Source organism: Bos taurus, chromosome 11 (genome assembly GCF_002263795.3).
Source record: "Bos taurus isolate L1 Dominette 01449 registration number 42190680 breed Hereford chromosome 11, ARS-UCD2.0, whole genome shotgun sequence".
NCBI classification, from domain to species: Eukaryota; Metazoa; Chordata; class Mammalia; order Artiodactyla; family Bovidae; genus Bos; species Bos taurus.
In genome coordinates, this window is record NC_037338.1 from 88,059,176 (window position 1) to 88,075,850 (window position 16,675).

The window sequence follows — 16,675 nt, forward strand, 5'->3', positions numbered from 1 at the left end:
TTTTCTGATAGGGTTTGTGGTTTTTAAAAAGTTCATAATTGTGATTTAAGAATAAACCTTTTAGCCACCTTTTTAAAACAGAGCTCTTGTTCAGGCTAGATAAGACAAAGGGCCTGGGACGATGTCTGGAGCATGACAGTCACTCAGTAAACGGGGGCCGACGCTGCCACTTCCGGTTGCTCTTTGTAGCCTGAACGGCTTCATTTCAGCCCCAAGTGAAACAGCAGTGTCATCTGTAAGGAGGCTCTCAGTTTCTGAGGGTTTTCTTCTCACCTCTCTCACAGATCCAGCTGTTAGTTCATTTGCTTTGCATTTAATAGCTTGTTAACAACCTCAGGAGAAGGAGGCATGAGGTCACAAAACGGGCTTGAATCAGGATTGTGGGCTCCTGGGGTTTCTGACCCCATTCTCTGATGTTAGATGATTTTTAAATTACTGTGGATGCGTACTATGTCGCTTCAGTCGTGTCTGACTCTTTGCGACCCCATGGACTATAGCCTGCCAGGCTCCTCTGCCCATGGGATTCTCCAAACAAGAATACTGGAGTGGGTTGCCATTCGCTTCTCCAGGGGACCTTCCCAACCCAGGGATCAAACTCATGTCCCCTACGTCTCCTACATTGGCAGGTGAATACTTAACCATTAGCATCACCTGGGAAGGCCTTTAAATTACTGACTCAAATTCAATTACAGAACACTGAAGTTTTCTTTAGTAACTTCATTTACAATGTGAAACTGATCATATGAAACTAGGAGTCTCATACCAACAATACTGTTCTATGAAGGATCTAAAAATTGGAGCTGAAATCATAATCTTCTGTGTTAAGGAGGAAATTTATCTTTTTAAAATCTTTGCTTTTCAGGAGGCCTTCTGAAAGCAGAGTTGCTTTAACATCTAAGGGTATTAAGCTGGTGCACGCCAGTTAAGATGGCACAGCTTCCCTGAACTAACCAAATTAATACTTCAATTACCCATTTCCTTCCACTGAATAAGAAGTGATTCCAGGAGAAGGAAAAGGGAAGAAAAGATGACTGCCAACCAGCCACCTTCACGGATGCTGCTAAAACCACTGCAGCAGTAAACATGGGACTCCAGCGTGCTTGAAACAAAAACAAATTAAAAAAGAAATGGTGAAGCACCACATCAGGGGAAGCTGTTTGCAAGACAATTTAGACAGAATTAAAGACTTCCATCATGAGGGCTACGCTGAGGCCATTCGGGGGGACAGGGGCGGCATTTTACGGGGTGAGCATCTGTCTGTTCCGAACGCAATGCCGACAGGAAACGAAGCTGCCCGCTCATGTCTCTGCTGTCTCCATCAGGCTGTTCGAAACCCCGTCTCATGTCACAGCAGTCCCCGTGTGGGGCTGGGACCCTGGCTCAGGGCAGGCTGCAGCCTCGGATACGCCCACAAGTCCTCCTCCAGTTTACCCTCATATCTCTTTCAGAGAGTCTAGTTACCATGTGCAACCCCAGAAGACGACACACTCCGATGAACACACCAGCCCAGGACCCTGACACCACGGCTCTGTGAACCTGAAAAGCTCACAAAGGAAGCAGTCGGTCCAGCTGGAGGATTCACACGTTATGACACGCAGATCATTCTTCTGGGAGGATTTTGTTCCAATCCTTCTGGAGGAGGAGATGACGATACTTGATAGTTCTCACTATGTACCAGGTGGAATTCTAAACACATACATTCACACACAGGATATGTGTGAGTCAAGCCTTCAGGAGATCTTTTGTTCAGGCAGCATCTGTCTAAACAAAATAACCGGGTGCTTTAAAAACGCTTGAAATTCTCATGCTTTACAAGTGTTACCAACACCTGACACACTCTGCACCTGCGGAGTGAGGGTCTGGGCGTGGGGTCACTCCCGCAGTAACCGGGCTGGGATGAGAGGCGGGGAGACCTCCCCTGCCTGCGAGTGGCTAGAGTTCAGGGCAAAGACAGGGTGGGAATAAATGCCACGTGATTCAGGCCTCTGCCCTTTGTTTTTCTGACAATCACGGAGGCAAAGAGGCTTAGATAAGGGAGTTTAGGCAGAGATTAGACATCAGAAATAGTTGCAGCTGTCAGTTAAGCGGCCTCTGCCTGGATTTCTCCATAATGGCTGAGTTGGTCAGATTATAAATGCCTGAGAGATTACATAGATGAGGCTCTGAGAGACAGGAAGGAAGCTCTGAGCCAGGGATCAGAAGTCACCTCCTCCTTTCACTGAGACGGAAACATTTTCCTTCCAGCCCTCTTTGGCGCTTCCCTCTGCAGTAGGCAACAGTCTCATGCAGACCATCAGATAAATTTCTGAGACGTGTTTAAGCAGGTGTAACAGATGTGCTGGTATCAGGCTCCCACCAGCTTATACGAGCTCAGCTGTTAAACAGTCATTATTAAAAATTACATTCTATAAACTCATGATCAAATAAACTATACTAAGGAATTCCCTGGTGGTCCAGTGGAATTGGGACTCCGCATTTTCCATTGCCGGGAACCCAGGTTTGATCCCTGGTCAGGGAACTAAGATCCTGAAAGCAGTATGGCGTGGCTTTAATATAAAAATCATACTAAAAACAAAACAGTCCGCAAAACTCATCACTTCTGATTTTCCTACATCTTACTATTCTGTTTTTGAAGATACTTGCAACAACAGTGTTCTTGTGGGGTGAGCTTACTATGTGTGTGTGACCAAATCTCTTTCTTACGGCTCATTCAGTGATTCACACGGTGGCCTGAAAACGGCCCCAGTGGGAGTGTTTACATCATGTCACTGAGCAGACTACAAAGCAGGACGTCTCTGCCCCCCAGAGAGCTGGCTGTAGACACTGTCAGGGATGGGGAGGGGGATATACAGAGGGGCTGCAGTGAGGTTTATGCACTCCCCATGGGGTGAGTCCTCGGGGGTTAAGAGTGTGAGCTCTGACTAAAGAGGCCCCCATTCCAGACCTGGTGTGTGGATAACACATAACCTCGGGCTTGTTACAACATTCTAAGCCTCAGTTCCTCTTCTGTAAAATGGGGATAATATACCAAGGCCACGGGGCTGAAGAGCAAATGAACGAATACACACAAAGTGCTTTGCAAAGTGCCGCACGCAAAACCAGCAATTAAACCTCAACGTAAACCAGTTAACACTTCCCACTGTTTCTTTTTTCTTTTTCTTTTTTAAATCACTAGGTTGCAAAGAGTTGGACATGACTGAGTAGCTGAACAACAAAAAGGGTTGTATAGCAGCTACCCTGGTTTAGCAGTGCTCAATGAAAATACACGTGAGGGTTTCACGTCTGTGCTGTCCCCAGTTACCAAGGTTTCATGTCTACGCTGTCTCCAGTTACCCAGGACACTGCCTGAATACACAGATCTATGATGCAGCCTGTATGCATTATGACATTAACAATAACCGTACCATGTAACAAAGAATACACTGCTTGGGTCTTGCCAAGGATCAGATTAGATCAGATCAGTCACTCAGTAGTGTCCGACTCTTTGCAACCCCATGAATCGCAGCACGCCAGGCCTCCCTGTCCATCACCAAATCCCGGAGTTCACCCAGACTCATGTCCATCGAGTCAGTGATGCCATCCAGCCATCTCATCCTCTGTCATCCCCTACTCCTCTTGCCCCCAATCGCTCCTAGCACCAGTCTTTTTCAATGAGTCAACTCTTTGCATGAGGTGGCCAAAGTACTGGAGTTTCAGCTTCAGCATCATTCCTTCCAAAGAAATCCCAGGGCTGATCTCCTTCAGAATGGACCTGTTGGATCTCCTTGCAGTCCAAGGGACTCTCAAGAGTCTTCTCCAACACCACAGTTCAAAAGCATCAATTCTTCGGCACTCAGCCTTCTTCACAGTCCAACTCTCACATCCATACATGACCACAGGAAAAACCATAGCCTTGACTAGACGAACCTTTGTTGGCAAAGTAATGTCTCTGCTTTTCAATGTGCTATCTAGCATATTGGTCATATTGGTCATAACTTTCCTTCCAAGGAGTAAGCATCTTTTAATTTCATGGCTGCAGTCACCATCTGCAGTGATTTTGGAGCCCCCCAAAATAAAGTCTGACACTGTTTCCACTGTTTCCCCATCTATTTCCCATGAAGTGATGGGACCGGATGCCATGATCTTCATTTGCTGAATGTTGAGCTTTAAGCCAACTTTTTCACTCTCCACTTTCACTTTCATCAAGAGGCTTTTGAGTTCCTCTTCACTTTCTGCCATAAGGATGGTGTCATCTGCATGTCTGAGGTTATTGATATTTCTCCCGGCAATCTTGATTCCAGCTTGTGTTTCTTCCAGTCCAGCGTTTCTCATGATGTACTCTGCATAGAAGTTAAATAAACAGGGTGACAGTATACAGCCTTGACATACTCCTTTTCCTATTTGGAACCAGTCTGTTGTTCCATGTCCAGTTCTAACTGTTGCTTCCTGATCTGCATACAAATTTCTCAAGAGGCAGATCAGGTGGTCTGGTATTCCCATCTCTTTCAGAATTTTCCACAGTTGATTGTGATCCCCACAGTCAAAGGCTTTGGCATAGTCAATAAAGCAGAAATAGATGTTTTTCTGGAACTCTCTTGCTTTTTCCATGATCCAGCGGATGTTGGCAATTTGATCTCTGGTTCCTCTGCCTTTTCTAAAACCAGCTTGAACATCAGGAAGTTCAGGTTCACATACTGCTGAAGCCTGGCTTGGAGAATTTTGAGCATTACTTTACTAGCGTGTGAGATGAGTGCAATTGTGCGGTAGTTTGAGCATTCTTTGGCATTGCCTTTCTTTGGGATCGAAATGAAAACTGACCTTTTCCAGTCCTGTGGCCACTGCTGAGTTTTCCAAATTTGCTGGCATATTGAGTGCAGTACTTTCACAGCATCATCTTTCAGGATTTGGAATAGCTCAACTGGAATTCTATCACCTCCACTAGCTTTGTTCATAGTGATGCTTTCTAAGGCCCACTTGACTTCACATTCCAGGATGTCTGGCTCTAGGTCAGTGATCACACCATCATGATTATCTGGGTCGTGAAGATCTTTTTTGTACAGTTCTTCTGTGTGTTCTTGCCATTTCTTCTTAATAGCTTCTGCTTCTGTTAGGTCCATACCATTTCTGTCCTTTATCGGGCCCATCTTTGCATGAAATGTTCCTTTGGTATCTCTGATTTTCTTGAAGAGATCTCTAGTCTTTCCCATTCTGTTGTTTTCCTCTATTTCTTTGCATTGATCGCTGAAGAAGGCTTTCTTATCTCTTCTTGCTATTCTTTGGAACTCTGCATTCAGATGTTTATATCTTTCCTTTTCTCCTTTGCTTTTCGCTTCTCTTCTTTTCACAGCTATTTGTAAGGCCTCCCCAGACAGCCATTTTGCTTTTTTGCATTTCTTTTCCACGGGGATGGTCTTGATCCCTGTCTCCTGTACGATGTCACGAACCTCATTCCATAGCTCATCAGGCACTCTATCAGATCTAGGCCCTTAAATTCTATTTCTCACTTCCACTGTATAATCATAAGGGATTTGATTTAGGTCATACCTGAATGGTCTAGTGGTTTTCCCTACTTTCTTCAATTTAAGTCTGAATTTGGCAATAAGCAATTCATGGTCTGAGCCACAGTCAGCTCCTGGCCTTGTTTTTGCTGACTGTATAGAGCTTCTCCATCTTTGGCTGCAAAGAATATAATCAATCTGATTTCGGTGTTGACCATCTGGTGATGTCCCTGTATAGAGTCTTCTCTTGTGTTGTTGGAAGAGGGTGTTTGTTATGACTAGTGCATTTTCTTGGCAAAACTCTATTAGTCTTTGCCCTGCTTCATTCCATATTCCAAGGCCAAATTTGCCTGTTACTCCAGGTGTTTCTTGACTTCCTACTTTTGCATTCCAGTCCCCTATAATGAAAAGGACATCTTTTTTGGGTGTTAGTTCTAAAAGGTCTTGTAGGTCTTCATAGAACCATTCAACTTCAGCTTCTTCAGTGTTACTGGTTGGGGCATAGACTTGGATTGCTGTGATATTGAATGATTTGTCTTGGAAACGAACAAAGATCATTCTGTCGTTTTTGAGATTGCATCCAAGTACTGCATTTCGGACTCTTTTGTTAACCATGGTGGCTACTCCATTTCTTCTGAGGGATTCCTGCCCGCAGTAGTAGATATAATGGTCATCTTGAGTTAAATTCACCCATTCCAGTCCATTTGAGTTCACTGATTCCTAGAATGTCGACATTCACTCTTGCCATCTCTTGTTTGACCACTTCCAATTTGCCTTGATTCATGGACCTGACATTCCAGGTTCCTATGCAATATTGCTCTATGCAATACAGCATCGGACCTTGCTTCTATCACCAGTCACATCCACAGCTGGGTATTCTTTTTGCTTTGGCTCTAAGGATATAGCTTAGTTTTAAACTTCAGTTAATCAGTGATGCTACTAACTGGGCTACCAGAACCCACTGTAGTTTCTCCCAGCTTTGTCTTTCAAGACTATAAAGGAATTCCTTGGAAAGACACGAAGGATTTGTTTGACAAGATAGTTCAAAATGCATTACAAGTTCAGACACGTTGGTTCCAGAATGGTCATCAATAAGACTTACGGCCCCTCGAGAGTCTATTGACCACAGCAATTGATTTTCTGCCAAGACTATTGCTCTTGACATTAAAATCAATGGTAATCAATATCCTCTTAATATTTACTGTCCAATGCTTGGCTATCTCAACAAAGAACTTCAAATACTGCCTTCTAATCAGCAGTTACAGACTTTGAAAACACTCCAAAGAGCTCATGTTTTAGGTGTCCCCAAAGCACTTGGTCCCTGATGGGACCACAGTCTCCAGGCTTTGAAAGTCACTTCACAGAAAATGCTTCAACCTCTTAATAGTGATCTATAGTGCATGGCTATGTGTATTGCTGAACCAAGAATGAGAGGTTTTTTTGTTTGTTTGTTTGTTTTTTAAAGAAATACAGGCAGTAGAAGCAAATATCATTATCTCTCCCAAAAGGCAAACAATAAGGGGCAGAGAAAAAGTCCACCCGAGGCTCGAGCCAGGCAGTGTCCGCAGACTCAGGAGAATCTGGCTGACATCTCTGGAGAAGGAGTCTTTCCTGTCTCTGGACTTTGGACTCCGTGTCCTCTCAATGCCTGGGGTGAATCGGACTTTGCCAACGCTCACACCAGTCTTCACGCTCCTTTATGAGTTCACTTCCATTTTATTCATTTAAGAATAAAGCTTTGCAACCCTAAACCTCTAGTAGCTGAGGAGGAGGGATTACCCGTGAGTTTCTATTTACCCAAATGTACTTGGCAATATCAACAGCTACCAGGCCCAGGGGAATTTTAGAAGACCAAAATGGAAACCTCACATTCAGCTCATCTGTGTTCACTCCAAAATCCCAAAATCAAGGACCTCAAGCTTACCAGCAGTTCAGATGTTCCTAACACGTCTAACGTCAGGGATTGCATCCTGGAGTAGTGGACCCCCAGCTCTCTGTGGATCCCGGAACACTCGATGCAGGTCAGAATGCCAAGGTTGGTGGAGAGCCACGTAGGATCTGCCAAAGACAGCGAGGAACACCAAAGCTTGTGAGGAGGGGCCAGGGTCAGAACTTTGTTCTTGTACAGTTACTACTCAACATGGAGTTTTGATGCACCATGCAGCGGGATCCTAGGTGCAGTGGGAACCCTCATCCATCATTAGTTACCACCGGTGGCTCAGATGGTAAAGAATCTGCCTGCAATGCGGGAGACCTGGGTTCGATTCCTGGGTCGGGAAGATCCTCTGGAGGAGGGCATGGCAACCCACTCCATTGCCTGGAGAATCCCATGGACAGAGAAGCCTGGTGGGCTCAGTCCATGGGGTCGCAAAGACTCGGGCACAACTAAGCAACTAAGTACACACACAAGTCACACACAGTGCACACGTGCACATATCTATTCCCCTTCTTCCTACAGCTCCACCTGCCCATCCTTCCATTCAGTGAATAAATACTCCCAAGGGACAGGGCTGTGTGTAGAATAGGACACAGTGCCCTCTAGCGGTCATGGGTCCCTGGACACAGACCACACCCACCAGCAACCAGGTTGTATCAGCAAAGGGGACAGTCTAGTGCCACATGGGGGACAGTCTTAAATCACATGTTTGTATGTCAAAGATGCTAATGATGCCAGCAGAGAACACTTACTATGTGATGATGCCAAGCTCTGCTCAGCACAGAGCTGAAGCAATTACAGTAGGAATAGCTCCACCTGTAACAAGAGCTTTAGAAATTACAGGTGCTTTCCTTGAATAACTCATTTAACACATACAGGAGGATCTGGATGCAAACAGGGCCAGTGCCTTTATGATCTTGCTCAGAGAGGCCAGGGGCCTTGCTTGATGCTGCGGAGTTAGACCGCAGCCCTGCCTTTAGCCGGGTTCAAGCCCAGCTCGCATTGCATGCTCACTTATTCGCGAAAGTGTCCTAACCACGTGCCGCAGTAAGCAGTCAAGAAAGGTTTGCTGCATGCTAGGTTTACTGGAAAACTCTGAATTCAAAATAAAATACACTTGAACACGTGAGCACAGCCCGGAAGTTCAATTCTCTTTAGAACTGCTTGTTTGCCCTCAGAAACTCATTGCAGGTAAATACCGCAACCTTGGTTATGTGAATCGTGAAGTTATTTTTAAAATGTTCAAGTTATAAAAATTTTATCCGAGTTTGGAAACACTTCTGGGCACCTGTGCTTCCACTTTTCTGGACCTATTCTGCTGGTATCCACTGTGTCATGCTTAGTAACAAGCTTTAATATGCCATGTCATATTAAAGTAGGTTATTAATACTTTATAGTCTTAGCGTTGTCTTAGCATTTTAAAACAAAAATGTTGTAGCTCTTTCTTTCTCATAAGAGTGTTATTAAGTCCAAGTACTACATGTCCTCATCTAAGAAAAAAGTGCGATTTACTACTTTTGCTACCCACCTCATCTCCTGCCAAAGACATGTTATTAATGGTCCAAGGCCTCATGAGGTAATTCTTCAAATTACCCCCAAATACAGCCTCCAACCTAACAGGAACCCCCCGCCCCGCACCATGGCACGTCTCAATTGTCCACTCTATCTTTGCTTTGTTTTCAATAAAAATCATCATAGAACTAGAGGAACGAGAAGGTAAGTGGCCATCCTAACCAAGCCACAACCTTTCCCATTTTACAAATATTCAGAAAACACTACTCTGCAGCTCCCCTGACCAACACCATTCCATCTGAATTACAAGAGTAAGTCAACTCTTTAAACTTTTAAAGTACTGTTTGTTAAAATCTACAATGATAATTTCTGTCCATTAAAAATGAAACCCCAGTGAGTGTTAGAGTTGCTCCAGTCATGTCTGACTCTTTGGAATCCTATGCACTGTCACCCCCAGCGTCCTCTGTCCATGGGGTTCTCCAGGCAAGAACACTGGAGTGGATTCCCATGCCCTCCTCCAGATCTTCTGGACCCAGGGATTGAACCCACGTCTCTTACATCTCCACACTGGCAGGCAGGGTCTTTATGGCTAGTGCCACCCAGGAAGCCCAGCAGGCTTTATCAAAACTCAGAAATAAAAACCTCATTTCACAGAACATGGCAGCTGGAAGGGGTCTGGACTGGCCCTTCACTTTCCAAACAGGAAAACTGCCATCTGACAAAGCCAGTGGCTCTTCCAGGGTTATTGGCTAGACAGTGGCTTAAAGCTGCCGCAGATGTAGTACAAAGAGAGGATGGATCAAACCCCGGAAGGAACCGCAGCCTCCAGCCAACAGTGACCGGTGACCCCAGCTTCACCCTTGCTGTGTGCTTCCGTTTTCAGTTCTCAGAAAGCATTTATAAATTCCAGCTCTCTCCCCTCCGGGGCCTGTCCTGAGGGCTGTGAGGCAAGCACCCTCTCCCCACACAGTCTGCACACAGTTCAAGAAGCCTGGGCTGGGCTGGGCTGCTCTGAACTGGACATGTGACAGGACAGCGAAAATCCGTGACCAGGTTCCACAGCCCCCAGGCTGGGAGGGGGCCGCTGAGTCACCTGGCGCCCCGCAGTCACAGCACACGTCGTTGCCCGTCATGCCCTGGACCTCCGAGATGATCTCCTTGGTCAGCTCCTGGACGATGTTATTTTCCCCCGTGTTGTCATCTCCCTTAAATGCGTTGTTTAGCGCTTCTTCTTTGCTGTTTTGCAGCACAGACATCCATCTAGAGAAGTAACAGTGACGCTCTGTTAAATCCCAAGGACAATGGCCCGTCCCAGGTTCCTCCGCTGTGTGACTTACATTTGACATTCCGGTTCGTCCTCGGCTTGAAAGTGGTACGTCCTGTCATCTGCAGGGCAAAGAGGGGGTTTTTGTCAATTGTAAGCCTGGACAGTAATTCACACACAATTCCAAAAGAAAGTGGTTTGTAATTAACCTCGGGAAGAGTCTAAACTCGGCTAGGAAGTCAAAGATTTGTGTACAATCAGGCACTCCCACCCCTTCGCTGGCAGGCCCTGGCTCTGAAAGTGTGGCTTTGTGATGCAAATTAGCGAGCCGCCTCGGTTCCTCCAAGTCTAAAGAGAACCAGTCTTTTTTTTTTTTTTAACTTGCTACAGCGTCGGTCCCAATTGCTATGGCCCTTTGAATAGTATAAAAAAGCCTTTTCTAAAGCAAGGATCTTACAAGCTTTCTGGGTTCTTCACCCAAAATGTGTAACCTCAGTCCAGTTGTGGGAAAGCATCAGAGGAACACAAACTTAGAGTCAGGTGACCAAAAAGCTGATCAATAATTTTCAAAGTATTAAAGTAACAAAAGACGAGGAAAGATACGGGACCACTCTAGGCTGTAGCAGACTAGGACGAAACAGCAGGAGCAATGTGAAGCCCTGGAACAGAAAAAGGACACTAACAGAAGAAATGGTGAAATGTGGGTAAGACTCTGTTACGGGCATCGCAGCCATGCAAACGTCCTGGTTTTCACAGCTCCAGACATGGCCTGGAGGTGGTTCAGATGGTAAAGAATCTGCCTGAGATGCAGAACACGCAGGTTTGATCCCTGGGTCAGGAAGATAGATCCCCTGGAGTGGGATCACCCAGTATTCTTGCCTGGAGAATCCCATGGACAGAGGAGCATGGTGGGCTACAGTCCATGGGGTCGCAAAGAGGCAGACACGACTGAGTGACTAGCTAATGGCATTAGGCAGTTCTGTACTAAGCTGTCAGTATTAGGAGGGCTGGATAAGGGATATACAGAAATTCTGTCTACAATCAGTCCAGAAACAACATAAAAAACAAAGTTAAATTTAAAACACAAAAAAAGAAAGAAAAAGGGGTGAGGGAGATCCAAGTTCTGTAGCCAGCAGGGCAGGGCCGGGCAGGGCCTATACTCTGGGTTCACAATACACATCTGTGTCCCTCAAAGTGCACAAACATGGCATTTCCAGCCTCCGCTGTTATTACACTCGTGCCTATACTCTGGGTTCACAATAAACATCTGTGCCCCTTGAAGCGCGCAAACACGACATCCCAGCCTCCGCTGTTATTACACCCATGCAGGCACGTTAGTCCTCAGGAGACTTCTGGCGAGCTGGCCGAGAGGAGGCCGAGGCCATGAGAGGTGAAGGGGTAGGAACGAGTGCGCCAGGTCTTCTGACTCCAGGTTCCAGCCTCCTCCTGCCTTTCTTCTGACACCCAGGGGAAACCCCACCCCCACCCCCGTTACTGAGGAAATGAAAGGGGTTTAAGAGAATGTGTCAAGTTCAGAAAAATAAACTTGATCCTGCAGTGCAGATGTTAGTGACCGAGTGGGGCGTCGCTGCCTGATGCTAGGAAGAGAGGAGAGGCCACTTTCCCCGCCTCCAGTCTACATGGGGTGCAGGGCCTCACCCACCCCAAGCAGACCCCGGGTCCTGGGGAAGCCCTGGCCACGGCAGGTTGTCCAGAGGCCCCAATCTGACGTCAGGCTAACACCCTCCATTCTCCCCAAGTCACTTCACGGTCAGACCAGGCACAGGCCCCGAGGAAAATCAAGGGGAGAGAGGGGGAGAGAGAGAGAGAAAGTGAGTGTGTGTGTGTGTGATCAAGGGGAGAGAGAGAGAAAGTGAGTGTGTGTGTGTGTGTGTGTGATCAAGGAGAGAGAGAAAGTGAGTGTGTGTGTGTGATCAAGGAGAGACAGAGAGAGAGAGAAAGTGAGTGTGTGTGTGTGTGATCGAGAGAGAGAGAGAAAGTGAGTGTGTGTGTGTGATCAAGGAGAGAGAAAGAGAGAAAGTGAGTGTGTGTGTGTGTGTGTGATCAAGGGGAGAGAGAGAGAGAGAAAGTGAGTGTGTGTGTGTGTGTGTGTGATCAAGGGGAGAGAGAAAGTGAGTGTGTGTGTGTGTGATCAAGGGGAGAGAGAGAGAGAGAAAGTGAGTGTGTGTGTGTGTGTGATCAAGGAGAGAGAGAGTGTGTGTGTGTGTCCTGAGGAAAATCAAGGTGTGTGTGTGTGTCCCAAGGAAAATCAAGGTGTGTGTGTGTGTGTGTGTGTGTGTGTCCTGAGGAAAATCAAGGAGTGTGTGTGTGTGTCCCAAGGAAAACCAAGGTGGGTGTGTGTGTGTGTGTGTGTGTGTCCTGAGGAAAATCAAGGAGTGTGTGTGTGTCCCAAGGAAAATTAAGGTGTGTGTGTGTGTGTCTGTGTGTGTGTGTAAAGCAACCCACGTCCGTGAAGATTGCCAAATAAGAATTCCCTGGCATGCACACTAAGTAAGATGCCTTTACACCAAGAATAATTTCTAGCACCTTCGGCCAGAGGGAGAAGAGCAAGAGGATGCGGTCGGCGCCCCGCTACCCCGGGTCCTGGGCTGGGCTGCTCCTCCACTGCGGGCTCGGGCTCCAGCTGGCCACCTGCCCTCTGTGTGGACCCTGAGGGTCCGTCCCATTCAGGGGACTGACCCAGACCATCTCTGGCTTCTGCACCTCCAACCCAACCAAGTGGACCACGTGATCTGAGGCTAACAGCTCAGGACTTGGATTTATAAATGGGGGGGAGGGGAGAGGGTATCTAGGGCAAGGGGGTAGGTCGCACTCCCGGAAGGGCTGGCCTGGCCATAGGAACGTCCTCCTTGAGCAGCCAGGCTCACAGACAGCTTGATCAGCACGGCAATCCCCCTCTAGGGGAAAGATGGGTAAAGGAGGATCCTGCAGGGAAACAGCTGAAGCCGGTGGTCCGTCTGTTCCTCTTCTGGGCTCTCTGGGTGAGAGAGCCAAGCTGGCTTTGCAGGGTGAGGCTCAGGAGGAATGGGTGCTCCTGGGGGCTTGGTGGACCCACACTCAAAACTGCACCCTTGCTGCCCGTCTGTAGCTTGACTTGTGTCTCCCCACCACCCATGTGTGTTAAAAGAACAAAGGTATCTTAGTGATGCGTGCCCCCAGCAACTTGCTCAGCAGGAAGAGTCAGGCAGAGTCAGGCCGGAGGTCGATCCCTGGTCTGTCAGGAGGCTGATTCCCCCGCCTCTCAGGAGGCTCATCAGGCCAGGGTCTTCTCCTGTCTCCCTTGATCGTTCCAGGGGCTGTGAGCATTAAACTACATAGTAAACTCCCCAGCATCAATAATACACCTCCACACACGTCTTTAAAAGCCGCGTGATCTGAGGAGAGACTGAGGCTAATGAGACAGGATTCATCTTCAGGGGAGGTCGAGAGGCCTCACGCCACAAAGAAGCAGTCTGTGGGGTTCTTCTGGGTGTGCCCCCAAAACAAGCAGCACGCAGGAACAGAAACACTGATTCTATGGTGGAAAAACAAGTTGATTTCCAACCTGGGGGGTCTCAAGGGCTCTCCTGGGGGCCGCATCACACCAGTATGGCAGCGTTTCTAACATCCCCCAAGTCAAAGGGGCTCTGAAGACAGAGTTGCCCTGTTTTCACAGTGAAAGGACTGTAGGCTGGAGGGTTGATGTAGCACAATCTCCTTGTTTACAAAGAGGAAACCAGAGGCCTGGGAACCGGAGAGGATGTGGCGGGTTTACAGAGCCCCCGAGTGGAGCAGCTTCATGTCCTGAACCCAAGAGACCGGCAAGCTGACTGTAGTCACCAGAGGGGGAAAGAGAGGATGCTGTCACCGGAAAAAAGGCATTTCTCCATGAAAACCAATTCTTCAAAATGCACTGTTTGAAATAGGGTTGATGCCCTAGACGAGAGTTTAAAATAATTTCTCTGCAGCAGAGTGTCTGAGAAAGAAGCTTACGTGAAATTAGGTCAAAACACTTCTTCTCCTCGGGGTTGGTTTTCACTTGGCAGGTTAACAGGTTAAGCTTTGCGGGAGGCCGGTTAGCCTGTTGAAAGACAAAAACAAAAAACAAAAACAGATCTGGGTGGAAGGGAATGGGAAACGACAGCATCATTCCTCATCAAAATGCAGCGAGAACAGGGTCTCTCAGGGCTGCAGAAACAGCGACCAGAAGGCAGGCTTTCTCTGGAAGTCACGACACAGGCACCTGGCAGGGTGTCCCTGGGTCTCGGCTCCCAGGGGGCAGCTGCCCCTCCCTGCAAGGGACACTCGGGGGCTTACACCCCTACCCGCGTAGGGGGACACGTGATGCTGGGCCAGCTTTGAGGTCAAAGGGCAGTGGGCTCCCTGAGATCAAAATGCTCCCTGGCCAAAGCCCAGAGGCACTCCATCCTGATCAGCTGGGAACACGGGCTCCCAGATCAGCTTCTAGCGACCTCAAAGTGTTTTCCTGAGCACTTTCAGGGAGAATAATCTCAGGGCACAAACATAATAGCGAAATCATATCCCCGGCTTTCTGAAATAATGACAGATGATAGATTCATGATCCTTAATGCCAGCCATCTGTGACTGAACTTTCCACAAAACCCACCTCATTCACATATGTATCCCCTCCCCACTCCACACACAATGGTAACAAGAGATCACAGCACCCTTTTGTCAGAGACGTGGCAAAAATGACTACTTTACTACCATTTCAAAAACATCATACCTAGTCCCCAGAAAGCAAAGGGCAGAGGATAAGAAGATAATTTCAGAAAAAAAATAATTCCGAATGGCAAAATGCCCTTGGAAATCTTGGAGAAACCTCCCAATAGGAATGGCTTATCTTACCACCCACCATGCTGCTAAAGCAGAGACCGAGTCAAATGTCTCAGAGTTCAGCCGTTCTTACTCACCCTTCCAAAGGCCACCAGATGAGGCAAGAAATGGCAGACGCCTGGATGTGGGACTAACCGAGATACACACTCACACGCATGCACACCTGGGCAGACCAGCGTTTACAGACCCACCTCCATTGAGCTCGGAGTCGAGTGAGGGTGTCCATTCCAAGAGGACTGACCCCAGCAGCGTGACAAGGGCTTGATAAAAGGAACTTAGGGGTGAGCAGGAGCTGGACAGACAGGGTTGGACTGGACTCTCCTGGTCATGGCCATGCTGCCCTCATCCCTCACGTGGAAACCATGGGGTGTCCATCACAGCAGATGCCCAACAGATACCCTGGGTCATCAGAAATCCGTGCTTCAGGACTCTATGCTTGGCCTGATCCAGCACACCTTGACAATCCCAAGCACCATAAACCCAGTTTCAGATCTGTATCAGGAGAGTTAACTGGCTCGTCGGGAACCGGGAGATCTAATGGTATATTTCTACAGTAGGAGCCCACACCACCACAACTGTAACCAGAGGTATCCGTCTACTGTGTTACCTCTTGGGATCCCACAACCGTTCAGGTGCACTCAGGACTACTTCCAAGTGCTGGTGTCCACTGAATCTAGATACAGGAGCGGTTAGAGGGGTGATGACAGACCATGGTCAATGTAGAAACGCTTCCATGGACGAGAAGATGATTTTGAATAAGAATAGATACTTTTACTCAGTTGCTGCTGTTGTTCTTGTGGTTATTATCGTATGTGCTTATATGAGGCAGGCACTGTTGAAAGCATTTTAAAGAACTCACTCATTTAATTCTCCTAGGGAGGAACTTTAGGAGAAGGCAATAGCACCCCACTCCAGTACTCTTGCCTGGAAACCCCGGAGGAGCCTGGTGGGCTGCAGTCCATGGGGTCGCGAAGAGTCGGACACGACCGAGTGACTTCACTTTCACCTTTCACTTTCATGCATTGGAGAAGGAAATGGCAAGCCACTTCAGTGTTCTTGCCTGGAGAATCCCAGGGACGGGGGAGCCTGGTGGGCTGCCGTCATGGGATCGCACAGAGTCGGACACGACTGAAGTGACTTAGCAGGGAGGAACTGCTCCATCATTTACAAAGAAAGTGAGCCTGACAGTGAATCTGATGATGCAGGCACAGTTTGGGAGCAGTGACGTCAACAATGGAACCAGGCAGCGCGGCCCTGGAGCCCGGGCTCCTGACGGCCCTCGACACGGCTTCCTGGGAAGCAGAGCCACTTCTGGATCATCTTTGGTGTCCTGAGTGCAGCAAAGAACCACATTGGAGTGAGCGTTCCCCTCCGTCCATCCCCCGCCAACCTGCGTTCTTTCGTTTTCCCTGGGCAGTTGGGAAAGTGGTCCATTCTTACTGAGACACAACTCCTCTCAAAGACAGACTTCTGACTTCACCGTGAGCGCGCCATGAGATACACAAAGTACTGGAAAAATATCCAGTGCCTATCTATGAAATAGGAATGATGATGGAGTGAATGTGGCTACCATTCCAAAAGGACAACCATGGGAATGGGCCACGACACACAAAAGCCGACCACACTGAG

At 47.7% G+C, this 16,675-nt stretch overlaps 1 protein-coding gene across 4 annotated transcripts in view; it reads right to left on the reverse strand.

Annotated features, from left to right (window-relative positions):
- ASAP2 (ArfGAP with SH3 domain, ankyrin repeat and PH domain 2) overlaps window positions 1–16,675 on the reverse strand; it is a 158,156-nt gene that overhangs the window by 29,723 nt on the left and 111,758 nt on the right. For all 4 annotated transcript variants that reach the window (XM_024999543.2, XM_024999541.2, XM_059891824.1 and 1 more), the window contains 4 exons: window positions 14,183–14,270; window positions 10,263–10,311; window positions 10,019–10,185; window positions 7,402–7,535 (listed from right to left, as the gene is read on the reverse strand). In XM_024999543.2, coding sequence (XP_024855311.1) covers window positions 7,402–7,535; window positions 10,019–10,185; window positions 10,263–10,311; window positions 14,183–14,270 — 438 coding nt within the window. The remainder of the gene's footprint in view (window positions 1–7,401; window positions 7,536–10,018; window positions 10,186–10,262; window positions 10,312–14,182; window positions 14,271–16,675) is intronic.